General features: G+C 40.7%; 3 protein-coding genes across 10 annotated transcripts in view; 1 reads left to right on the top strand and 2 right to left on the bottom strand.

The window, feature by feature from the left end:
* poln (polymerase (DNA directed) nu) overlaps positions 1-21540 on the bottom strand; it is a 70873-nt gene extending 49333 nt beyond the window's left edge. For all 6 annotated transcript variants that reach the window (XR_006093708.1, XM_042402411.1, XM_042402412.1 and 3 more), the window contains exons 1-7: positions 21479-21540; positions 8592-8731; positions 7016-7106; positions 6056-6445; positions 4514-5748; positions 3144-3256; positions 210-1016 (exon numbers count right to left, since the gene is read on the bottom strand). Coding sequence is in view for 5 of the 6 variants with exons in the window: in XM_042402411.1 (XP_042258345.1) it covers positions 210-1016; positions 3144-3256; positions 4514-5748; positions 6056-6445; positions 7016-7106; positions 8592-8731; positions 21479-21540 (2838 nt within the window). In the remaining variant the exon portion in view is untranslated. The remainder of the gene's footprint in view (positions 1-209; positions 1017-3143; positions 3257-4513; positions 5749-6055; positions 6446-7015; positions 7107-8591; positions 8732-21478) is intronic.
* On the bottom strand, positions 9001-15919 carry haus3 (HAUS augmin-like complex, subunit 3). 2 transcript variants are annotated; one of them, XM_042402416.1, is made up of 6 exons: positions 15816-15919; positions 13212-14276; positions 12867-13076; positions 12385-12617; positions 10864-11149; positions 9001-9667 (listed from the first exon to the last, which is right to left on the bottom strand). In XM_042402416.1, the coding sequence occupies exons 2-6, from the start codon at positions 14250-14252 to the stop codon at positions 9440-9442; spliced, it is 1998 nt and encodes a 665-aa protein (XP_042258350.1). In that variant the 5' UTR covers positions 14253-14276; positions 15816-15919; the 3' UTR covers positions 9001-9439. The 2 variants fall into 2 exon arrangements, with proteins under 2 accessions (XP_042258350.1, XP_042258352.1); XM_042402418.1 differs by having other exon boundaries at positions 10915-11149.
* On the top strand, positions 16019-25020 carry LOC121890139 (prostaglandin reductase 1-like). 2 transcript variants are annotated; one of them, XM_042402424.1, is made up of 9 exons: positions 16019-16091; positions 16751-16879; positions 18249-18294; positions 18430-18489; positions 21515-21682; positions 22636-22909; positions 23110-23215; positions 24093-24211; positions 24371-25020. In XM_042402424.1, the coding sequence occupies exons 2-9, from the start codon at positions 16774-16776 to the stop codon at positions 24479-24481; spliced, it is 990 nt and encodes a 329-aa protein (XP_042258358.1). In that variant the 5' UTR covers positions 16019-16091; positions 16751-16773; the 3' UTR covers positions 24482-25020. The 2 variants fall into 2 exon arrangements, with proteins under 2 accessions (XP_042258358.1, XP_042258357.1); XM_042402423.1 differs by having other exon boundaries at positions 16042-16133.
* Positions 25021-25830: the final 810 nt, after the last annotated feature.

The raw sequence follows: 25830 nt of genomic DNA, 5'->3' as shown, positions 1-25830 counted from the left end.
ACACTAATCTTATAACATGGGAGAGATTAGAGGCACGCGGCAAAGCTTGTGAATCTTTTTTTTTCTTTTACAGATGAAAATATTAAAACACTGATGCATGTAAAACCTCAATTTTCAGTTGATGATTATAACCTTTTCTGAACTTCTGCTCATGTTTTTGCCAAGAATGTCCACACTGAACCAACCTTCTGTCCCACCGCCCTGCTCACCTGTTCTGGGTCTAACTGAGTGGTACCGTCTCTGTAAACCATGGTTAGCACCAGCGCCTTGGCCTGCTCAGCCTTCTCAAGCATCCGCATCTTCTCATCCGGGCTCAGCTTCCCAGAATCCTTTACTCTAGGGTCAGATGTCAGGGTTGCGGTCAGACAGCCAGCTTTGGGTCGGTTCTGGGGCTCGCCGGTATTAGCTCCCTCGTGGGATGTTTTTGGCTCATTTGTGGCCTGGTGAGGCCCGTATTTGGCTCGCTTGTGCTTGGGTGGTTTGAAGGTCACAGAGGATGGGATTTGTCTGGAAGCATTCCTAGTGAATTCATGGCCCCTTTCTTCCACCTCACTCTGCCTTTGCTGAGTTTGCTTCTGGACATATGGGTCAGTATGCACCCCTAACAATAGTTCTGTTTTATGTGAAGGACTGGCTTTAGTCTGTGGTTCTAGGGCTAAAGCTAGGTGTTCAGGATTAGAGGCTTTGGGCCTGATTCTCTTCCGCTCACTGACTCCTCTTTCAACTGTCTTTTCCTGAGAGGGGCGAGGCGGCTCCCATTTTGGAGGACGCCTGGTTAGGGAGATTTTGGGCAGAGGGTTAACATTTTGGGGCTGGAGAAGCTCATGCTTCCTCTTTAATGAGAAGGAGGGAATCAGAGCAGGCTGATGGGTTCGGCGGCTGTTTTCTAGTCTTTCTCTTGGTCTTATGGCAGTTGTGTCCAAGTCCTGCACTGAAGAGTTTTGTCCAGAGGCAAAAAAGCTTCCTATGGCCAGCACTATGCTTGAGTTGCTCCCTCTGGTGCTTCCATTAGTGGCCTACACAACAAGAAAAGGTGGAGCAGTGTGCAGTCAGACAGGGACATGGAAACAGAGAGACGAGAATAGATTTAGAAGGATTCAGAGACAGCAACAGGCACTTGAAAATACACGTGCACTGTCTGCACTGGTTCTGTTACATAGAAAATCAATACGTAACATCAAATCGGTTTAGAGAGTGAGCTGAATGAAGTAAAATATTCTAGCTGCACATTACTTTTAACAGAGAAGAATGTAAGCTTTATTTCATTACTCTCATTCATGCTTAGATCTAGTGGCACAATGTGTAATTTGTAAAAGAATGAAAACTGAAAGAAATAAACAGCAGGTGGGTGAGCAAGAAAAAAAAAAAAGGAAACAAAAAGTAAGGGAAAGCCAAACAAGCAGGACAAAGGATGGAGGACGTGAGGAGAGGACTTGTACACCCATTGAGCCCTCGGCGCTGTGTCCCAGACAAAAACACAGACAGTCAAGACACTGTTTGTCTGACAGTCTGCCTGAAGCTGGAAGAGGGTCACAGACACACACACACACACACTCGAACGCACACTCACTGACTCACTCACAGTCATTCACATTTGTTTACTTTTCATGAACAACAACAATAAAAAAAGCTCTTTTGGCTGACTGACAATGAATATTTGACACTATCCAAAGGGATGGATTACATGTATAGGACATAGTATATGTATATAATATGCATGTGGTTTATATAGTATAGTAGATGGTGACTATATTGTACTGTATGTGAAGCCCTTTGAGACATGAAAGTGATACGGATGAAAAATGTATAATAAATTACTCGATTTTATATAAAACTGTCAAAATCATCCAAATTAAAGACACCAGGTTGTCACCCAGCAGAGATGATATGATCCCATAGAGTCCAGTGGAGGACAGATGGCAGGATGACAAAAAGGTGAGGTGGTAAAACAAGGTGAAAAACAACAAGATGGACAGAAATTTGAGTCCCATCTCCCAGAAGTACACACTCACCTCCCTGTAACCTTGGCAGCATCTTAAAAACATCTCCATTATTCATACCCGCAACTCCCATCTCTATTTATGCAAAAGCACCGAGTGTGCGCACATGCAGTTGCATTGTTTGAAATATAGTTAAGAGTTTTTGAGTTCAGTATTCGGAGAATTTTTCAAAGACCACTTGTGAGTTTATGCATGTGCGCGGTGTTGTATGGTTGTCAGCAGTGGGCTCAGTGGGTAGGAATTCCTGTGATTCAGCTCCCTGAGGAGAATGCTCCTCATTTTCCTGTAAACACAACCCGTTTTCCTGCTGACAAAGTCATGAACCACCCCCAGGGCGTTGTGCTTCGGGATATAGATAGAAAAACCGAGGCTGGCCGTGGTCCGTAGCCTAGTAATGGGCGCAGAAGAGTGTGAGGATGAATGAGTCGGTGTGTACGCTGCTGACTGTAGCAATACAGTGAAGGTTTGCACCTCTTTTTATTTCTCTTCTTCTCCCTCCATCTTTCAGCCTCACCCACTTCCCTCCCCTTCAGGCCTCTTACTGCATCTCTTTCTCTATAACTCTTCCAACACCATCTATCCGCCGCCCTTCCTCCCTTTATTGTTATGTTTCTTTGCTGTTCTCTCCTTTTCTGCCAATATGTATCAAGGACTACTTTGTCAGGACTTTTTTTTTTACTTTATGACTCAGTGGGGAGCTATCACTAGTCAGCGTGCTGCAATACTGCCGACGGCCCCCCCTCGTTTCACACAAGCCAGATTGATTTCTATGTGCATCGGGGAAATAGAAGCCTAATCCTTCTCAAAGCGGCTATTTAAATTTCAGGACTTTTTGGTGTGTTGCTGCTGTACACATGGTTGCCTCTACATATGGGGATTACGTAGGCAGAGTGGGAAACAGACAAAAACAGGGGGAAATAAGGACATGTCAGTATTTCAGATATACAGCAAAAAAAAAATGACAAACAAGCAAGTGGCGTACACTCTTTCTCAATCAAGTGTTTTAAGGAGCTTCATCAAAAAAGACACAAACATTTTAAAATTGTCTTCAAATATAACTGAAGCCATCAACATTGCTTTATATAACACTGTAAAGTTGTAACTGGCTAACAGTGTGGGTAACCTTGCTCCATAGAGACTCACTTGTACGTTTTCATGGTGCTGACGGTTCCCACGGAGACAGGGAGCTCTAAACCCTGACCCTCCCGCCCCGCACTCCCGGGGCAACGCAGGACAGCTTTCTCTCCTTGAGTCCTCTAGAAGGAAATAGGCAAGTGCATTTCTATCCGATCATCACTTTTCAGACACATCCTCAATTAATGAACTCTGTTGTGTAAGCATGTGTTTGAGTAAGCATGTATTGGCGCTTGCACAGCGTGTGTGTGTGTGTGTGACAGGACAAGGTCAGCCAACAGTATAAATCCTGGCTAAGATCAAACTGACATTTTGTTACAACATGACTTGCCACTTGTTTATCGTGTGTGTTGTTGAGTGTGTGTCTGTAGATGTGTGTGTGTGTGTGTGTGTGTGTGTGAGTTGACTCAGCATTGTCTCAGCAGCTGAGACTCAAGCTCCCTTCCTCCGGCTGAAATGTGAGCAGGCACACAACATCCCTCGTCAGTGCTGAGTCTTTTCAGCACTGCTCTGTCATCGCCACCGTATCGATTAAAAAAAAAAAAAAGATGGCTGAAAGCCACTGGCAACACTCTCACAAAACTTTTAATGCTTTAGCACCCCCTAGTACTGTTTTTCCTAAACTACCAACTGGCACCCAGACAGTCCCCACAGTCGGAGAGCAAATTAAATACATTTATGTCCTGGGCTGAAAAAGATTAAGAGCACTTTTTCACGCAGTTTAGTTGTTCTTCAACTACAAATTAAATCTTAAATGTTTGTTATGTTTGTCATTTCGTGCGACCTGAAAACTGTACATATACATGACAGCAGCATTACATTCAAGTAAATGAGTGTATCTTCAAGTACTTTTATGCTGTATAACTACATTTTGTCTCCACATTCACAATCTGAAACTCTCCACCTCATTGTTTACATACAGCCCCAGTACTCAGACTGTGACCATAGTCAACAATAGGTGTAACATTTTGTAATTCTGAGACTTTCTCCCATTTAAATAAGTGGCATCAACTGGAACCTTCCAATGTCTGGTTGACCACCAATTTCACCAAGCCTACAAAATTGCTTCTGTTGTGTATTTTGAGGGTATTTGTTTACACACCATCACTCCTGCAGTTGGTTACCACACGTACAAAGTATTCTAGCGCTCTCTAGTGGCGAATACTCTAAACTGCGTATATGTTGACAGTTGAATCACGGCGACATAAAACGACAATAATCTGCAGTGAACACCACATTAAAGATTCATGATAACCTGATCTTGCTGATTTTGTTGTATTTTTCTGTGCGACTAAATAAGTTTTAAAAAGCTAGTCTAAAATCTATCATAAACTAAGGGTATGTGTGTTGTCCCACCACCCCCACGCTCATGCACTTACCTGTACATGTACTCTCATCCTCACTGTCCACAATTGTCATCACTGACTCACTCTCTCCTGCCTCAACGCATTTTCCAAATAACTCACTGACTCCTCTATAATCTGTCTCACGCTGCCTGTCTCTTAGATGGACATCAGAACAGTGCTGCTGCTCTGTCTCCACTTCCGATCCAATCTCCATCCCATCTATACTCTCCTCTGTGGCTCTTTTCAGGTTATCAGCAGTGGAGTCACCTGTCACCTCTTTTTTGGCCTCACAGTGTAACAGTATTGCTGCTTTTGTCAGGTGCTTCTCTCCTGTTTCAGTCACAGTGTGACCTAAGATTTGAGTGTTGTCAGGCTGGCAGGGGTTCATCTTGTGGTCTCTCATCTCTACAGATATTGAGATCTTTGCTGGACTGTCAGTGTGATATCCCACTGTTATCTCTTTATTTTCACTGCCTCGTTCAACATCTTTGATTTCAGGGGTATTAACTCCGTACTCAAAGTCATTCTCTTCTTTCTGCTCTTGCTTTGCACCTTCAGTATCAAAGCTTTTCTCCATTTTATTTGTTGTAGAGACCAAGTACAAATTTCTCTTTAAACTACTGTTGTCATTGGTTCCCATTTCATTGGCTGACTCTTTCTCATTTGGCAGGACTGCATCCTTGTGTCCTATCTCGTTCCATGCAACTTCATTTACTCCACCCTGCATTTCATGTTGGATGTCCAACATATGTCCTGCACCTGCCCCAGTAATAGTTTCTGAATCCACCATTTGTTCCACCCCTTCCTCTCCATCAAGCTGTCTCATTGGTTTGAGAGCATGTGTGTCACAACCTGTCCCCTGTCTTGTTACATGGACACTGGGAGGTAGATGTACCCTTCCAGTTTTGATTGTTCCAGACTCTGATTGCTGATATAATATATCTTCATCTTCTCCACTAGTGGCCTCTTCAGAGGGGTTGGATATAGGCTGCTTCCACCTTGATTGGCTGCCTGAAGCTACAGTTTCTTCTCGCTCATTTCTGGAGACACTCCAGCTCTCTGTACTTTTCATTTCTCTCTGTGCACCTGATGTGTCGCTATCGGTCTCGACACTTATTTTATGGCAGGATGAAACTGGTCGGTAAGCCAAGGCGGGCTCCTTTTTATGAGTATTAGAGTGTTCCATTGTGGGGAACAATACCTCATCAGGACCCTCATCCCCTGGAGAAAGATTGAGGATGAAACATGGCCTGATTTCTTCAGTGGAGCTATGAGTGAGAGAAAGAGAGAGAGAGAGAGAGAGAAGACAGTGAGTATGCAAAATTTATAATCCAAGCTTTTCACTCACAAAACTAGCAACAGAAGAACATCAATTATGCTAAACTTCAGACAGCTTTCCTTGGTATTAAAGAGGATTATATATTTCTTTAGGTTTCTTAACGGGCAAATGTCAAAGCAGTGTTAACATAGATGCCGTTCTCTTAACACCTAGGGAACATTTCTGAGTACATGAAATACTCTCAAGGCTTAACTATGATTACTACTTTAAAACAGTGTATTTCCATTGCTACTCACTTTTTCCAGGGGGTAGCCTGATGCTCAGAAAGTCTCTCTGGTATTTGGAAGGAGAGAGTGTTCGTGTCTTTATGGAAAGAGGATGCTGCTGTCTCAGAAACCTCACGCTGACTGAATGAAGGAGTTTGGCTGGACTGGTAAGCAGGGGGTTCGGAGTTCTTTCTGTGGCAATAAATCTGTGAGGGCTGATAATAGGTGTCAGACTGAGATGTCTGCCTTTGCAATGATGAATCCCACCAGGAGGAGGAACAGGGGGAGGCCTGGGATGACAGGGAGCAGTCTGATGTCTGCGAGCCCTGATAGCAGGCTGAGGTCTGAGAACCCTGTCTCTGGTTGGAGGAGTCATGATAAGAGGTGGAATAGGATGACATCTGGGGCCTTGACCATAGTCTAAACCAAAAAAAAAAAAAATTGGGAGCAGGATTTCTTTTACTTCTTCCGTTTTACACTTGCATAAAGGATTAGGATTTGTTATTGCATCAGTTTATAAATGTGCCACATTTGAATATTGCAGGGATTAAAGCAAGAAAAGATTTGTGAGCCTGAAAAGTTGTCCAGGAGGAAATGTGTACCATGTATTGGATTAAGTATTATATGAATTTAAAACTGCTCTACACCTGAAATCAGGCATGGTGCCTAAAAACTTTAAGCCCAGATATTATAACAGTTAATTACAATAAGTGGTAGTTATTTTAGGACAATCCAACTAAACCCAACTACAAATATTATGGTTAAAAATCCTGTGTGATGTCCTCTTGCCCTTGTACTACACTGATTTATTCAACTGCTGGTGTTTGCTGTGTCACTGTGCAGGCCAAGATGCCTCTGCACCAATCTGCTCAGGTGATAAATGTGAGTGTAACATTTAGCGATGTGAATGTATGAACAAAACAGATACTCTAACTGAACACAAGTTTATGTCAGAAAATCTACATGTATCATCTACCTAATCTGACTTACTGGTTTGAGTCTCTTTCTGTCGATTCCTCCTGACTTATTCTCCAGCTGGTCTGAGTCCATGACTCCCTCTGGCTGCCGTAATACCTCTCCACTACACATAAAGGACAAAACCATAAAGTGTCTGGGAACAACATAGAAGGTAAATAAATAATGTATTAAATAATTTATATACAATGCCCCATGGTGCAGCAAATATAATAGTAAACCATTTTGACAGTTCAATTCTACATCACCTCTCCTTTGTTGATGCTTTATACATACGTGCCCACAAGGTGAATTGGCAAATTTTCAAATATACAAGATATAATGTTATTCTTGGAAAGCTTCTGTCTAGAAATCAGGTTTGGACATTAAGGGAAACGTGGTTGTCGAGCAGTATGTCACTGTGATTAATCAAGTAGGCCTGTTCCATTACAGGTTGTTTGTTCAATTACTGGAAACCACATCAACAAAATGCTAAAAAATAACATACAGCATACTAATGCTGTTTAGCAGGATTAATGTTAATCATGTTCACCACCTAGCTCATCTTGTTAGCATGCTAGCATATGCTAATTAGCACTAAGTACAAGGTACAGCTGAAATTGATTAGGACTATCATTAGTTTTGAAGGTATTTGGTAACAAGTCAAAGTATTGGATAAATTAAAATATTGAGCTAATGGTGACTGTAGGAGCCATGTATTTCATTTGTGCCACATGTAATATTCCTCCCCAACACTAGGCGGTGTATGATAAAGGCCAGGCTGGCCACAGGTTATCTAAACTCATGCCAGTAATCTCAGGTGTTGTTGATGGAAAGGAGCAAAGAGTTTTTGACTGTGCTCAGATTTATTGTTTGGCTGTATGTTTTAACTTTATTTTGAAAGCTTATTGGAAGTGATGGACAATACAGAAAATGGACACTGGAAAGAAAATAAAAGTAGTATATATGAAGTATTGGAAAAGATTAAATATTGTCTTGTCTAAACAATTAGGCCCATTAGCAGCCAGTAGTGGCTAAAGTGCAGGACTTAGTCACTGCAGTGGTGCTAGACAAAAAGTTAAGATTAGTAAATTCATCCCGAGAGGGAAATGAATGTGTGTATCAAATTTCATGGCAATCTACCCATTAGTTGTTTTGCTATTTTACTCAAAGCTACAAATGTGAACATGGTGGCAGAGGAGGAAGTCAGGGGATCACCAGTCATTAGGATTCATCATCTGGAAACCATGAATGTGTGTAAGAACTTTTGTGGGATCCACCATCTGATAGATATTTAGATATTTCACAGGATAAACTAGAGAAAAAGTCACAAAACTCTCTAGAAATTCATCCTCTGCCCACCTCAGAAATATGTCGAGATATTTCACTACACGCAATAAACGTCAACCTGCTGATGCCACTAGAGGAATATTGAGGGAATCAGCCTCTGGGGATCATGAATGCCTTTACTAAATTTCTTAGCAACCCATCTCATTGTTGAAATATATTATCTAGACCAAACTGACAGTAGTATCCTTTAAGCCAGGCTGCTATCATTGTATGAACGGTATTTGAGTAAATAACAAGAAACTACATCTGTGCCCTGACTCACTTTGCCTATGATTATTGGAGAAGCTGCGGTTGTGTCTGGCTGCATGTAGAGTCTGGGCCCGCAGAACAGCCAGGATCTTCTGAGCTGCCTTGGACAGAGGTCCTGAGTACAACCTGCTGCTAGACTCCTCCATCTCCTCCCTGTCAGAACGCGTTAAACCTGTTACTCTTTCGCTCTATCAAAGGATCTTTGTGTCTTCTTCTGTCATTGGCCTAAACAAGAAAAGGGAAGACTAAAGTCAGTTGTACACAGACCTGGTTTAAACTGGCATCTCCAAAAACACATCAAGTGTCTTTTTCACAGCAGACTATACCAAGTATGCTGCTAGCCTTCCAGAAATATACTTCTCTAATCTTTAATAATAATAATAATAATAACAATAACAATAACATTCACAGCTAAACCTGCATAAAAGATAACATATGTGCTTTATTTTTTAGATGACTTTAGACAAAACGGAAACAAATTTGAGATCACAAGACAATAAATTACAAAATTATTCTAATATTAGAACAAAATGTTTGAAATAAACACACTCAAATAAATCCCAGTCATCATATGAATCAGCGGCACTCTTTTACAACCAGATGTTTCCCCAGGATGTGTGCTGAATTAAGTCTCTTCCTCTCCCACACAAAGTATACTCCAGAGGTCGAGAGTTTGGGTAGGGTTGTGTTCTCAGCAGAAAAGGTTTACTTATTAAGCCGTGCCCAGGTAACAGAGTTTACTTATTATCAGCCTTGCATCTCTTCATGCTTTAATAACACAGGATGACTCCCTTAACACACAGACTGAACGTTGCAGGTGGGCTGGCTATGAGCGCTCCTCCGTCATTCTGACAGGTTTGACTACTGCTGCCCTCCCTTTGTGGCCATTTTGCTCTCCAGATCTTCAACTACTTTCTGCAGTAGCCGAGCATCCAAGTGGAAGTAGATGTACAATTCCCTCTCCCGCCTGAGGAGAGCGTTGCGCTCCAGCTGAGAGCGTTTGGCTTTAACCTCTCCCATGATTTCATGTAGCACATGCTGCAAACTCTGCAGCTGAGACTCTGCTTCCGCAAGCTTTGTCGTCAGCTCCTGTGGAGACAGAGGAAAAGGGATGAGAAATGGATGAAGAACTTTATTTACTACTTCATGGTGATGAAATGGTAAACATAACCCATTATACAATACGGGAATTTATCAGTTAATACACTTAAAAATATTTCTGACAACATCATCTCATAATGGAAGGCATCAATATGTACAATCATTAATCATTATGTTAATGTTTCACTGTTTATGATCCTTGTGTCAAAATCTCATTTGAACAGCTAATCCACAGAGGGAACCTGGTTACTGCACTTTAATGTAAATATTGGGTTTGCCTGTAATGAAATGTGATATATTAACATGCAAATTTGGTGGTATTAGCTCAGGGCTTCCCATTTATTGGACGCAGCCTGCCACAATAAACACTGACCTCCACATATTAATCTTCTATTTCTTTTACTACTTAAAAATTGGTAAAATCTTATTCTGTTGTAGAGCTGTGTGCAGCATATTGATTCTCTCAGCCCCTCCTTGCCCTCCTTTCACCCTCTCTCTCTCTCTCTCTCTCTCACAAACACATTGACAACGGACCCGTCTGTGAATAGCCCCTCCTCTCCGTGCGCACTCTGAATCAAAATATGATCATGCGTGGGAGGAAGGATTGTTGTTGGCTTTTCCCTGCAGAGAAGAAGACGGCTGGCCAAATTTCTGAATAGAATCAAACCGAAGTTCACAAAACACTGTAGCTGGCTTATAAAAGTATGTGTATAAAAACAGTTAGGCAGCCGACACTGCCAACTCTACACTGATCTTTTCCTTCTCTTTCCTTCCCTCAGATTTAAAGAAACACTACACTTTCTATTGGGCTGTTAAGATGAAACTGTTAAGACGTTGATAAGAAGAAGTAGAACAGGAAGTATATTCTCAGGCAAGTAGGCAGGATCAGCAGACACACATCACTGAAACTGAAATTAAAGCTTATGTCATACAGTAAAGCAGTTTCTTCTTATTTATCATGCAGTGCTTTTACACCCAACACCCCTGTCTCTTTATGATGTACTTGGTGACACTGTGATATATTAACTGCTGTAGGAAAAAACATATTGTGCTACCAGCTTCCCTCACCAACAGTGACTAATAATTTAAAAATCAATAGACTCACATTAAGGATTGCTTCTCAAATACACTCTGTATGGTTGACCAAGATGACTGTGCGTAACATAAAAAGGAAACAAACCCACCTGTGCATTTGGGCAGAGCGGCTCCTGGTCAGTGATGGCTGTTGGACGTACCTGTGGACCTAAGACCAGCTGCTGGAACTCTGTGTACATGGCCCTGTGAAGTGCCTCACAGTCGCCATAAAGACGAGCTTTTAGGTAGTACTGCTCACGGCCGGCCCCGGCTAGCGCGTCCCGGGTCACCTGGAGGTTGCCTGCGAGGTCACGAGCAGCCTGGTCCAACGCTTCGTATGTGCGAAAAGGCTCCGCTCTACCATGGTCTGAATCACGGTCGAGGATCTGGAGCAGTCTGAGGAAAGGATTGATATATTACGGACTTATGTTCCAGAGTAAGGTAGCCTGCATTTAAACATAGATATACAATGTCAAGACGATGTCATAGGCAAAAAGCAGCAAACATTGTATCACAATATTGTAGAGGGGAAGTGAGAGAATAATCCTGGTTCAGGTCTGCGAACAATCCTCTGCCACAAATGAGGCAGGTAGGCTTCAGTGAATGAGTAACTGAAGATAGTTACATTCTGCCCTTTCTTTCACTTGGATGGATGAATAATTAATCATCCAAAATGTATAACAATATAGAATATTATATAATACACATGCTTCTAAAATGCTGACATTGTGGGAAAAATCTTTTCAGGAAAAGCTCTTGGCTCAATAACACTTTTGGCTCAATAAAAACAAGCGTGGAGTGCTGTTATGCTAATGTTTGCAAATTAGCGTCTAATCACAAACTATAGCTGCTGATGATGGGAATGTCATTAGTTTTGCAGGTATTTGGCCATAAATAAAAGTATTGGACACATTTTTTTTCCAACTCATCGGATCAATTTATTTTTGACTAGATGAAAAGTCAGGGGATCCCCAACAATTCATCCTGAGGATGACATGAATGTTTGTACCAAAGTTCACAGAAATCCATCCAATAGCTGACAAGACATTTCACCACAAATGTCAACCTCATGGTAGTGCTAGAGAAAAAGTCGGGAGATCACTAAAGTCATTAGGATTCATCCAATCCAGGACAAATGAATTCTGCTGGCAACACTACAGGAAAAATCAGCCTGAAAGAAAATCGCTAGGATTCATCCTTTTGGCACCACAGATAACTGTTTTAAATTAGATCTCAATCCGTCCAGTAGTTGTTGACATATTTCTGTCAGGACCAAAGTGGTGGACTGACAGACAACCAGACAGACCAACATTGCCATCCCTAGACCCATGCTGCTAGTATGGCTGAATATTATGACAAAACTACAGTATGTATGCATATATATATATATATATATATATATATATATATATATATATATATATATATATATATATATATATATATATATATATATATATATATATATATATATATATATATATAAATAAAATCACACTGCTAATATGTATCCAGCATTTGCCTCATAAGGCTTATGAAGAAAAGGCTCATTTTCCTCATATTATATTTTCTACAAAAGGTGAACTTTTCTCTTGCCAGGTCTGTAGTGCATACAACTCAAGTCTCTTTACCTGCTGAAGGCTGCATCCTTGCAGCTGATGATAGGGTTGGGCCTTGGATTGACTGCCAGGTCAGGATGTGCCAGGGCCTCGATCCTGAGTGATGTTCCTTCACCTTCCTTTAACATTCTGCTGTTTACTTCTCCTAGCTGCTTCAGACACGTCCTCCATCTCCTTAACTCAATCTCCTGGGCCAGCAGGAGCAGGTCAAACGATGCCTTCTGGCGGAGTAGGTAATCACGTACCTTGGTGGAAAGATTTAAGTTTATTTTACTTAACTGTTTTAGTCTACCCTTATGACCTTTACCTCTGTTTAACTGTTGTTTACATAGACGTATTCAGTATTATTACTCTTGAAAAAGAGGACAAGGGCAAATCTTATGTTGGTGAGTAGCATTGATCTCGTTAAAATGTTTTTGACCCAGACTATCTAAATCCTCAGAAGCTATTACATTGTGTCCCTGCGAGGGAAATAGATGATGTCACCGACTAACCTGATTCTGTCTAGATGTGTAGTAGTCCTGCCTGGCCAGTTGCAGAGCCAAGTCTCCCCTCACCACTGGCACATTAAGTAGCCTGGCTGACTCCCTAAGGGCAGCAGGTACTGGTCCATGGAGCAGAGCATCCAGCTCAGCCTCCACTGCTTGCAACTCCTTCCTGGACACGACCTCACGCACATTAAGAGAGGAGGACGTGGAAATGCTCTGGTAGAGTGACAAGATAGATAAGAAAGAGCTTGCGAGACAAAGCCAGAGCAGTTACCATTGAATACATTACTCTTTAATCACCATTTTAATTAATCATTCCTTTCTAGCCCACTTCATGTGTGTCTGGTTTACCTTAGTATGAGAGGATTTTTCAGAGAGCCAGTCCAGTCCAGCCTTGACACTCTTTTCCTCTGACATGGCCTGCATCAGCTGGTGTTGGGCCACAATATGAGCCCACTGAAGTCTGGCCATCTCTGTCCTCTTGCACTCCACAACCCGCTTCTCCCTTTCTTCACCCTTCCTGTCTTGCTCATTCTCTTCTTCCTCTTCAACTTCACAAGAGCTGAGGTCCAGGACCTGGAAGCGCTCAGAGCAAGAAGTCTCAACGATGTCAGAGATGCCCTGGAAGAAATGTTTCTGGGTGAAGGCAGCTAGTGTTTTGGTGTTAAGCTCCTCCTGATGTAGGTATGGATCCAAGGACAACTGAGAGAGGAGGACAGTGGGCTTTTTGCGGACAGAGGGGTTTGATAGGACCACAGGTTCTCCATTTCCTTTGTTATTAGCTTCTGGTTGAGCTGGGAGATATGAAGCAAGCTTGCTCACCTCATCTGTTAGGTTTTGTAACAGAGTGTTGGTGTCAGCATTCTCAGCTCCAATTGAAGAATTGGCCTCTGTTAGCTTACATGCAGCGCTCTCCAGCTCTGCAGTGAGACGTAGGTCAACATCTGCACGGGATGTGGCCACAACCTGCAACCTGTTATAACGGCGCTGCTTCAGCTCTTTCTCTTTACGTAGCGCCTGAAGCTCTGCCTCCAAATCCTCTATGGCCACATCCCCCTCTGCTGCAAAGATGGAAGATGATGATGAAGAAGAAGAGGAGGGCCCCAAGATGTTTGCACTGCTCCCATCTGAAGGTCCAATGGTTTTAAGGACCTCACCCAAGGCTGCTTCATCCAGAATTGGTTTGCCAGATTTACGTAGCTCCCGAAAAGCACGTGCCTCCTCCATGGTCAAAACATTGCTCCGGTTGAGTGTCCGACAGACAAAGCGCAAGAAGTGAAGGTTCTCCGGAGCACAGTCGAACAGCCAGTCAAACTTTGAGGCCTCCAGTGATGATGCATCAGGATAACCGAGACGGCCCAAGGCCTCCACAAACTGGCCCCCGTCTAACATGGTGATTCAGCACCTGGTGTCCCCCTTGTTAATGTGCAAGTCAGTCACACAGCAGCACAATGTGGATTAAGGAGGATTTGGTGAAAGCAAATGCAGAGTGAGAGAAGATATGGCAAAGCATAATCATGATATCCTAAGACTAGGAATGTCCCAAGTTAATCTGCACCATTTTTCTAATCAGCTGTCTGAAGCTGTATCTACACCTGCTCCTTTCAGAGTTTGCTCCAGATACATGAGCCGTTAAAAATTGCACAATGTTGAAACACTGGAACCATTTCCCAACACACAGCATTGTGAACCACAAAGTGCACAATGGCACGGCTGCATAGTGACACAATACAGGAAAAAATGCATCTTAAACCATGAAAGAAAAGCTGCTATGAATATGTACTGTTGGCTATATTATATTAATGTGGAGCTTTCAGCCACTTTGCATTATGTGGCCAATTTACTCAGCTTGGTCAAAATAGACAGCAGGCTCACAATTTTCCAAGTATGTCCTAAAACAACAGTCAGTGGCCCATATTAACAGTGAAAAAGGTTTTCCTCGCTGTAATCATTCCTTCTGTTCATACTGGTTGTTAAAAGATCCCCTGCAAATGCACTTTCAATGTAAGTGATGGGGGCCAAAATCCAGTGTGTCCACACAGTCATTTAGTGCAAAAATGCATTTAAAAATGTATCTGAAGCTTATATGAGGCTTCAGCAGTCTGTATTAGTCATCAAGTTGATATCTGCCACATTTACAGTTTTTGTAGCATCAAATTCCCTCTTTGTGTTTCCTCAGACATTGTTTCCTTGTTGAGCTGCGGTGGAAGTATAGTAAGAAAAAGAGGGACTTTGGCACTAAAAATGATTGTAACATTGAAAGATATCTACTTGATTTGACTCATTTGAGGCTTCATATTAGCTTCAGATAAACTTTTAAATACATTTTGCACATAAGGAAACTTCTTGGATTTTGTCCCCCATCACTTACATTGCAAGTGCATTATGAAGGGATTTTCTAATTGCCAGTATGAACAGGACGGATGATTACAGCAAGAAAAAACTGTTTCAATGTTCATTTGGGCACTTGACTGTAGTTTTAAGACAGACTTGAGAAATTGGGAACCCATCCTTAAACGCTATGTCACCATGTTATATGATATACTATATATATGATAACCAAAATCACAATCGAAATACAGTTGAATCTTCATTGGGTTAACTAGGAGTAAGAAAACGTTGCAGTAAAGCTAGCCAGACACCTCTGAATCTTCATCAGGAGTTACGCCTCAGTTCTCACTGTCGATGGATTAATTACAAATGAGATGTACTGAAGCGGAGAAGGGAACTGAAACTGGGCAAACAGTATCTTCTGTCATGTGGTGAATGTACAAGCATCCTACCATAATACTCTGGACGTGTCCCCTCCTCTATATAACGTTAGCATGCAAAACAGATCCCTGACAACGGCTAACTAAAGTTAACATTAGCTACAGTACTCTTGTCAGATCTTGCAAATTACCGTGGCTCTTGTCAACTGTGTCGAAAGTAAAGCATTTGGTGTTATTATCTTACCAGAGAAGCCCAAACTGGTAAACTGCCACTCCTTTTCCTACAAGTTTTGGTCAGGAACTCGATATTGTTAGCACGTCGTCCTGGCCGGTTAGCTGCCCGCCAAACTTTCCAAACGGGCATTACGTCGGCAGTTAAGAACAACGTGACGTCCTCCGTCACACGCTGAGGGCTGCGCCAAATCGTCAACCAATCAGATTTAACTATCGAATCTTGTCTCCCGCCCCTCTCTCCTCCCACGCTTCTATCCCACAGCCACTACCTTCTCCTATCCTCACAGTAAGTTTACAGCTGCTGTCAATTCTCTGTGAACAACAACTAGTAAGTCATATGTATGAGGCTGATCGGGCTGAATGTGAGATAACATGCTAAAATGATCATGATTATGTGCTATTTTAAGGGAAGAGGCATCAGCAAAACATAGGGGATTCACTTCACTCATTTTTTAGCTTCTATCTTTAATCTAGCTTTTATCTAAACAATAACCTGTTATCTTACTGTTAGTTGTTTTTTTATAGTATTGCGCACTACTACCGTCTTCTTGTAACTGGAATAGGAACAGTATCATTTGTTTTGCAGAAAGAAATCATTGCAACCAAACGTCAACCCATCGATGTGGTTAAGTTGTAAGATCTGGAAAAAACTCGACTTACTTCATATTTTTATATTCGCGTGTACATGTGTGTGTGTGTGTGTGTGTGTGTGCGCAGGCATGTTGTGTAATGCTTCCGCTTAAACTGCTGTTTCACATTTACTGTAACAGGATTGTCATCATGACTACTCAGCTTTAACTTCTTGAAATCACATCATTAGTTACTTGTTAATACATTTAACATGTCTCATATTTTGTTTTTGTTTGTTTGTAGTACTGGGCATGGCATTGCCCTACCATGTATTTCTATCTGTTTGATATTAAACAACTGTTCTGTCTCTCACAGCTGCCCCAAACAAACAAATAATCATGGTCCAAGCAAAGTCATGGGTCCTGGCCAAACACTTTGATGGCTTCCCGAAGGATAGCAACTTTGAGCTCAAGGTGGAGAAGCTCCCTGAGCCCAAAGATGGAGGTAAGATGAGAGGTGGACATGCTATTTGTCTGTCTTCATTTAGTCTTAAACTCTTAAGTCTTAGGCATTTGACACTGTTGATCATTCCTTGCTTTTACATATTTTAAGTAATGTTGGTTGTGGTTCAAGAGCTCATACATAGTTCCTGAATTCCTTATCTGATCGGTGACAGTCAGTGAACTTTGAAACTATTTGTTCAGGGTGTTCCACAAGGCTCAATTCTGGGTTCAGTTCTTTTTACAATTTATATTAATCATATTTTTCATAATTAACTAACTGTAATGCACATTTATGGATGATACAATATTGTATTGTATTGCAGACTCTGCTCAGCTGTCAGTGGAGAACCTGCAACATTCTTCCTTTGACATTCTTGAAGCTGCACTTAATGATCTTAAACTTGTATTAAATGCTCATAAAAGTTCATGTTATTCTCTAGAGCTAGAGGTAACAATAGCAAAAAACTTTCATATCTCCACAGTACAAGGGTCCATTACTGAGAGAGTTACAGAATTTATATACCTGGGTATATGGATAGATGACAAATTCATATTCAAATTTCATATAGACAATCCTGTCAACAAATTACAACAAAAAAAAGTTTTTTATATAGAAAGAGAACTAACTTTCCCATGTTCTGTAGGAATAGATTAAAGCTGTTTTTCCCCCTGTCTTGGATTATGGTGATATGATTTAGAGGCATACCTCTGCCTCTCCTCTTAAGCCTTTGAATTCTGTTCATCATTCTGCCTTCAGGTTTATTACTGGTGATGTTTATAGCCTTCATCATTGTCTTCTGTACGATAAAGTTGGTCATCTCTGTCTGAGAGATGCGATAAGCATATGTATTTATTTATCTACAAGGCCCTTGTTGGGAAGCTACCATCTTATATCACATGTGATATATTGGTCCCCTGGAACAATAAGACTCATTTCACTCCAAGTCCCTCGAGTTTGTACTGAACTTAGAAGATCTGCATTTTGTTTTTATGCTCCGACTGCCTGAACTCTTTGCAGAGCACCCTAAAAACTGATACTTAAGTAACTCTTGGACATTTTAAATCTATAATCACCAACCACCTCTGTTTGTACTTGTTTTAATTGATTTGTTTTACATCTTGTATCCTATATTAACTGTACTTATCCTTATCTTAATTGTTTTCTCTTATCCTGTATCTTTATTATGTAATTATACTGAACATGATTGGAAATGAGGGCCAGCCCTCAATGATTTGAGTTTAAATAAAGGTAATAATAATAATAAAAAAAAACATTGAACACCAAGCACTTTAGAATGAGTCAGCATTTACTTGAGGGAGTCACATACAGATGAGGAAAGTGTACACACTGAAGTGTCTTTGTGTTTCAGAGGTGCTTTTGGAAGCAGTGTTTCTTAGCGTTGACCCGTACATGAGGTGGGTAAAAAGGAGGATCATGCATCTGAAAAATATTCTTAATTATTACAAGGAATTGTCTTTAACATAACACAATTATTTGTTAAGCCAAAAATACATATTAAATGTATTGTAATGTACTGTTTGTTTCACAAGGTCGTTCAGTTCTGTTGCGATGAAGGAAGGTGATGTGATGATTGGAGCACAAGTGGCCAAGTAAGGAACACAAACACACACAGGAACACCTTTTATATGTCATGATGTACTGTGCATGCCAGATGTTTACTGAAACACAACTTGGCCTTGGGTACACCTGTAGAGTGCAAACTGACTCACGGGGTAAGACAGTATAATATCAAATATAATATCAAAATCTCAATATTTCAAAATAGAGTAACAATTATGCATTCAATAGATATTTCCTTTTAAAACCAATAGGCTAATAGAATCACAAAAACATAAATAGGCTGTTATATAACAGTAGGCTATTAAAAATGATCAATTCTATATAAGAGTATTGAAAGTGCTCATTCTATATCAGTCTATTACCTACAATTATTATCATTTCCACTATAAAACAATGATCTTATTCCTTTACCTTCAGTCACACAACAATTACATTAACGATATAATCTCTCTCATTCATCCACTTTGTTTACATGTGACGTATTACAACCCGTGCGCTTCCTGGTTGCCTTGGCAACGGTAAACAGCGCTGCTAATCAGCTGTGGGCTCTAACCGTCTACATTCTAGTAACCGTTATAAACTGAAACTGAAAATAAACGTTATTAACCGTTAGGAGAAAACGAATAAATTAAAGAAAATATAAACTACAAAACACTCCAACATCAAATCCTACACATACATATATATCAGTGAATTCAGACAAACGTTACATCTGACTCCCTTAGACGTTTTGACAGGTGTAATTTGACAATAACCGTTCATCGTAAACGGCAAGCTAATGCCAGTTGAGGATACCAAGCTAGCGCAAATACTACTAACAAACTACATGCTACAATACATAACGGTACACTAAATATAAAGCCTACATCACTGACAAACTGTATTGCTTAAGAGACATTTACCCACCTGAATGAATCAATGAAAAACACAATAGCGAGTCAGCTGATCATCAGTGGCGTTACAGGTGTTAACTGCCAACTGAAGAGTGCAGCGCAAACTGGAAAACTTTCTTACATATAATCTTAACTGCTTACTTAACTGACACTAGCAGTAAAACAATTCAAACAAAGAGATCAGAGGTTGAACAATAATTACTAAGAGCCGTGTGAAGTTTTCTGGTCAGCCCATAGATTTGTTGCAGTCTCCAAAAGCCTACAACAAATCCAGTGTTCTCGAGAATCACTGACTTCTTACATTTGGTACAGTTCTTCTGTAATTTTATAAAAACCATCCTGTGTATGTGATTCACTCCTCTCTAATCAGTCCGTCTGCCAGATAGTCTCAGGTCATAGTGACTTTTAATTCTGCAAGTTGCCTCCCTAAATGTAACTCCAAATATACTCCCTTACTTATTCTTGTTTACTTCAAAACTTGACAGCCTGCATCCTGTCACATACATGTAGGTAGATCACACAACATATTTACAGATTTGTGAGCATCCTGTTTTTCATGTGAATTTGCACAACAGATTTTGACATCCTGCCTCTCATAACCTTCCAGACTTTCTGGCATCTAGTATTTTTCTCACCTGCTCAGTACTTTTTCCATTAGTTACCTTAATTAGACCTTTTCCCATGAATCATTCATTGGACCAGTGTATTTTATGTCTATTTTCCATTATATTTTGAATATATTCTAATATTTGGAATATTAAAGTGTCCCACAAAACCCACAGCTTATATATCCACAGGTGATGTTTGAAATTGAATGGGGGGGGGGGGGGGGGGGGGGTGTCTGTAAACATGCAAGATAAAATGCATTATATATAAAATAATACATTGAAGTAAGTGGGCAAATACATGTAAATATCCTATGTGCCACACCTGCACCTGCTGTTGACTCGAATGAAAACAATCAAAATGTTTTTGACAGTTCAGACGCAATTTTTTGGCTGATAATCATACAGAATAAAGTACTTGGTGACCAAACTTTCCAAAAAACCTCAAACTTCTTGTTTTTTTTAAACCAGTTTGTATTTTCTTTACAAAACTCATCAAACTCATCTGCCACATGGTTTGAGATCATACAGTTGTGCAGACCATAAAAAATCTAAAGAGCGTAAATAAAAACTTAGGAGTAAGATTCTTGTGTTGTGTGTTTGTTGTACTACATATGGTTTTAGAATTGTTTTTTGAATTTGCAACAGGTGAGAGATGCTGATGAACCCAAAGCATGAGACTATCACTTGTTTTATTTCATTCATTCATTCAACCTTTATTTAAGCTCAAAGATCATTGAGGGCATGCCCAGCTAATGAGAAAACAAACAACAATACCGGAATACAGTCAAATGCTGATTAAAAACAGTTACATTCAAGAGCGTAGTAGTTTGTAATCATGTTTTTAAACGCACAACATGTAATTTCTGCCGCTATGGGTCTCTCAATCGAAACAATTGTTAAACAACCAGCTTCTCCGGGTTAGGATTACTACAGTGTTCATCGTTTAGGATGTTTTTACCGGCCAAATTATCTGCAGAGATAATCTCCAAAACAAATGTACACAGCGATAAAAACACTGAATAAAGCAGTTTCTTGTTTAAAAAAAAAAAAAAGTAAAAAGACCAAGGTGGTAACATGCAAACTATTCCCCAACAATATCTCTGGCTCTAGAGAATAGAATATGTTAAGTCTTGTTTGAAAGCAGAACTTCTCAAATTAAAAAAGTATATCTTGCCATTTGTCAAAGGTTTGTTGTAGGACTTCAGTGGCTGAGGGTGCAGTATCAGCAAAGCAATACAGAACTGTATCATCTGCACAAAGATGGGCATTACAATTTGTTATAAAGGATGTATGATTGTTAAAATAATTGTGAACAAGACAGGACCTAGTATTGAACCTTGTGGAACCCCGTTTGACAGTGGAAAAAATACAGAACAATCATTTCCCAAGATCACACATTGCTGTCTATGAGATATTTAGTCCTGAAACCATTTACAGGATATATAATCAAAACTAATATCCCATAGCCTCTGTAGGCGCATGATCAACAGTGTCAAATGCTTTTGTGTGACAAATACCTTTTTTCTGTCATCACGTTATTTTGTTTTCTGCAGAGTGATCCAAAGTAAGAACCCAGCATTTCCTGTGGGAAGCCATGTTGTTGGATCTTGTGGCTGGAGAACACACACAGTCTGTGATGGAAAAGACCTCATTCCCATCATGCCTGACTGGCCTCAAGACGTCTCGTTGTCCCTGGCTCTGGGCACCATCGGCATGCCGGGGTAAGGCAGATGTTGTGTTGCCTGTATGGGTAGTCATAGAAGGCAGAGGAGTTATATCCAACAGCTAGAGTCCAGAAGTAAAAACATATTTCCTCATAAACAAAGTAATGTGACCGGTTGTTCCAGCATTTACAAGAACTGGATGGACATGAAGTCGCCTGAGCTAAATCATCACGACAAAACAAACGGCAAATTCACTGCAATCTGATTGAAAAAATTCCGGTTCACCAAGTAAAAGTCAAAGATGCAAAACTGCAAACATAACAGATTTAGGAGATACAGGGAGTCAGCTACAAGTGCTAAATAGCAGTGGGGTAAGAAACACTGCTTGGTAGTAAAAGTACAACAATGATACGCTTGGGCTTCTCCCATGTGTGAGGTATTTATGTAAGAACAAAGAATAGAGTCAACTCTACTGAGTAAATGTGAGATAAGATCGCTAATCTGGAAAAGGTGTTGCCACTTCCTGCAATGTTTCAGACCTGGAATAGGGAGAGAATAGTTGTATCAGCTACAGAAGGGTGACAAATTAAAGGGAAAGCTGGTACAGGTCTGAATGCTTGACCCCTAGAGTGAGGGCATCTGGTGGCTCCGTTATGCTGTGGGGGGCATTTTGCTGGCATGGTTTGGGTCCACTTTGGGTCAAGCATTCAGACCTGTACCAGTTTTCCCTTTAATTTGTCACCTGTCTGTATTTCTCTGAAGACCTGCAGCTTAGCAGAACAGCTGAGTGTTGTCTTCCTTTGAGAAAATAAACATATATGGCTCTAGACATTTGGTCGTGCTGGTGAGTTGAAGTCACCTAATAAGCACTGATTAGCGCTCTGGAAGCAATTACAAAGAGTTTATATAATGAAGGTCAAAGAGGCTCCTTTGTGGGACCGCAGTTAAAACACACATCCTTGTAGTTTTCAACTTTTCAAAGTTGGATTTGATTCTCTTTTACTCCCCAGACTGACAGCTCTGTATGGGATAGAGGAAGTCCTGGGACTCCAGGCGGGTGAGACCCTGCTGGTAAATGCGGCAGCAGGAGCAGTGGGCGCTGTGGTGGGCCAGATCGCCAAGATCAAGGGCTGTAAGGTGGTGGGTTCAGCAGGGTCCGATGCAAAGGTGGCTTACCTCAAAGAGCTGGGCTTTGATGAGGCCTTCAACTACAAAACTATTGGTTCCCTGGAGGAGACGCTGAAGAAGGCTTCTCCAGAGGGATACGACTGCTACTTTGAAAATGTAAGTGGTAGTGGTGTAGTTCCAAGCTTGGAAAGTATCTTTGTTTGGTTGTTAGCTCTTACTTGTGCTCTGTTTTTAGTTTTTCATATTTCCCTTTGGCAAATATGGGTAATTGACCATTTAAACCAGTGTGAGGTAAATATTTAAAACTCTTTTTAAAATACTTTTCAAAATTGGTTTAACTGACACTTTGATTGCAGGTGGGAGGCCCTTTCTTCAGTGTTGCCTTACAACAGATGAGGCACTTTGGAAGAATAGCCGTTTGTGGAAGTATTTCTATGTACAATGACACCACACCCCAAACTGGTACGTAGCTTCCTTCTTTCATTCAGTTTAGTCATTTAAAAGGAAGCAAATCATTCTGCTTTAACTTGATACCTGCTTGTGAAAAGAATACAGTTAAACCTGCAGTGTAGAACTTAATACATATACATAACATAGCATATAAATGAACGTCTGTTACATTCAAGCCCTTGCCAAACAAGTTCACACAATGCTGATTAAGCCTGTCACTGCCAGATAAATCTCTGTATTTCACAGTATATGGAGTTTTTAAATCTCATGTCCAGTGTGACATTCCTGCGCTGGCCATCTGGCCATTAATTGTACAGCTCTTCTAGACTTTCTAAATGTTATCGGACTGAATGGATCAAATTCTGATATTGAAACGAGTCATTTTGCAGGATTTGTGTGACGCTCAAAACAATTTATCCACCATTTTACAGCTGCAACAGTAGGTTAAGGCCAGTGGTGTACTGGCGTAGTGGGACAGATCCCAGTGGGCCGTCAGAGAAATATGTTTTTGGGCCAGTGGACGGTCAAAATATATCCATTTTTACTGGCCCTCTCTGTGTGCCTGTCATTCGGGGTGCACATTAGAACATCCTGCATGCCTTGTCAGGCAATCACAGCCAAGCGCCCCCCCCCCCCCTTTACTCTCACTGCCAGAGGGGGGAGACAAAAGTCCCGCACTCCAGCTTTAAGACTGAGTGTAGAGAAGTTATTCACCCTTTCACAACATCCCATGTTTGTAATTTTATGTGTTTTTCACTGGAGGGCAACATTGTGTTGCTAACTTGCTAGAAGAGATACACAAACAGACTCTTACCTTAACAGAAATGGCTTGCTTGAAATATCCTTGAAAGTTACTTGATCTTTTTCTTCGATCATCTTGCTCTCTCAGGCCCGTACCCCCACCCGACCATGATCTTTAAGCAGCTTAAGATGGAGGGTTTCTTGCAGAGCAGGTGGGAGCATAAACACCCTGAATCCCTCAAGAGGCTGATTGGATGGTTGAAAGAGGTTAGTGACGGAAAACACAATTTGTCATCATGTTGGATGTCTAAATTATTGTCCATGTTTTTGCTTAAGATTGAAACTCTAGAAGGGCTTTAGTCATGGATGTTTCCTGTGTTCTTCATGTTCAAAGTCATTTCTTTGTTTTTTTGGTTGCATCTACAGGGCAAACTGCAGTGTCGGGAGCACATCACAAAAGGCTTTGAAAACATGCCGGCTGGTTTTATGGGGATGCTGAAGGGAGAAAACATCGGCAAGGCTATCATCGCAGTCTGATGTGGAACACAGGATGAATTAAAAGCGATCAGTATTATTAATAACTGCTACATTATCACAGATTTTATACATGAAGGACAATAGATACCTACAACTAACCAAGATGATGTCCATGTAGCTTATTAGTGTGACCTTGTAATCACAAATTGTAGCTACAAGCAGCAATAAGTTGACCAGGCTCCAGCAATTTAGTCATGAAGTGCAAAAATGTAATAACACTGTTTACCATTAGTTTAGGAAACCATTCATTCTATCAAAATTTAGAAAATTGAGATGATCTGTATGGTTTGTGTGAAACTGAACTATTCTGCTGGGTCTGATGGATTTTCATTCAAGGTCAGGCACATTTTTGTCTCAAATACATTTTAAAAATGAAGACAAAATACAATTGACAATTTCCTAAAAAAAGAAAAGACTGAGTGTCTTCACAGCATTAATCTGGTATATACACATGTCCTGCACTTGAGGCCTGAGGAAAAGAGAGAAATCCTATTAAAGATGCGTGCTCCTTTCAATCCTTTATTGAGTGGAGCCCAGAGGGTCTTTTTTAAAATTATTGCTGCTTTGTGTTTCCTCAGACAGTGTTTCCCTGTTGAGCTGCAGCGGAAGTATAGTCACAAAAAGAGGGACTTTGGCACAAAAAAGACTGTAACATTAAAAGTTATCTACTTTATTGGACTCATTTGAAGCTAAATATTAGCATCAGATAAACTTTTAAATACATTTTTGCACAGAAGGAGGACTGCGGATTTTGAAGGGATCTTCTAATGGCCAGTATGAACAGGAGGAATGATTACAGCAAGAAAAACCTGTTGCAATGTTCATTTGGTCTTCTGTCATCTGGTGAATGTATGAGCACCCTAACATAATATTGTATATGTGTCCCCTCCTCTATTTAGCATGCAAACAGATCCCCTACTATGGCTAATTAAGGTTAATATTAGCTACAGTCAGGGGTTAAAATGGGATTTGGCAGGAGGGGGAACCCTAAGATCCGGTGTAGCGGTGCAGCTGCGAAAAATGACTCACCTCAAAATAACTCCCAAATTGATTTGTACTGTGAGCTCCAGTGGACTTGTTTTCTTTGTGATCAGCTGACCTTCTTTTCAGCACACATTTCTAGATGTATTTTTTCTGGATCCCACTGGTCCAAAGGGGGCCCAACCAAAGAAGTGAAAATCAGCACTGAGAACTTGTTGATTTGTAGTGGTGTCCGTATTTGCGTTATTATATTGTTAATTTCAGAGAATCCTCTTTAACGGTCCGCACTGCTGACAGACAAGAGAAAACACAGACAAGCAAAATAAACATTATTTAACTAAAAACAACTCATACAAAACAACATTGCA

The sequence above is a fragment of the Thunnus maccoyii genome, chromosome 22 (genome assembly GCF_910596095.1).
Source record: "Thunnus maccoyii chromosome 22, fThuMac1.1, whole genome shotgun sequence".
Classification (NCBI taxonomy): Eukaryota; Metazoa; Chordata; class Actinopteri; order Scombriformes; family Scombridae; genus Thunnus; species Thunnus maccoyii.
The sequence above is the reverse complement of the archived record's forward strand: the minus strand, read 5'-3'. Positions and strand labels throughout refer to the sequence as shown.

Coding starts and splice junctions, on each gene's coding strand:
- haus3 (XM_042402416.1), bottom strand. CDS start 14,252: ATGTTAGACGGGGGCCAGTTTGTGGAGGCCTTGGGCCGTCTCGGTTAT. Junction 11,150..12,384: donor AAGGATGCAGCCTTCAGCAG/GTAAAGAGACTT, acceptor TCCTTTCCTCAG/ACTGCTCCAGATCCTCGACC. Junction 9,668..10,863: donor CGCTCTGCCCAAATGCACAG/GTGGGTTTGTTT, acceptor CTGTCTCCACAG/GAGCTGACGACAAAGCTTGC.
- LOC121890139 (XM_042402424.1), top strand. CDS start 16,774: ATGGTCCAAGCAAAGTCATGGGTCCTGGCCAAACACTTTGATGGCTTC. Junction 18,490..21,514: donor ATTGGAGCACAAGTGGCCAA/GTAAGGAACACA, acceptor TGTTTTCTGCAG/AGTGATCCAAAGTAAGAACC. Junction 23,216..24,092: donor TGACACCACACCCCAAACTG/GTACGTAGCTTC, acceptor TTGCTCTCTCAG/GCCCGTACCCCCACCCGACC.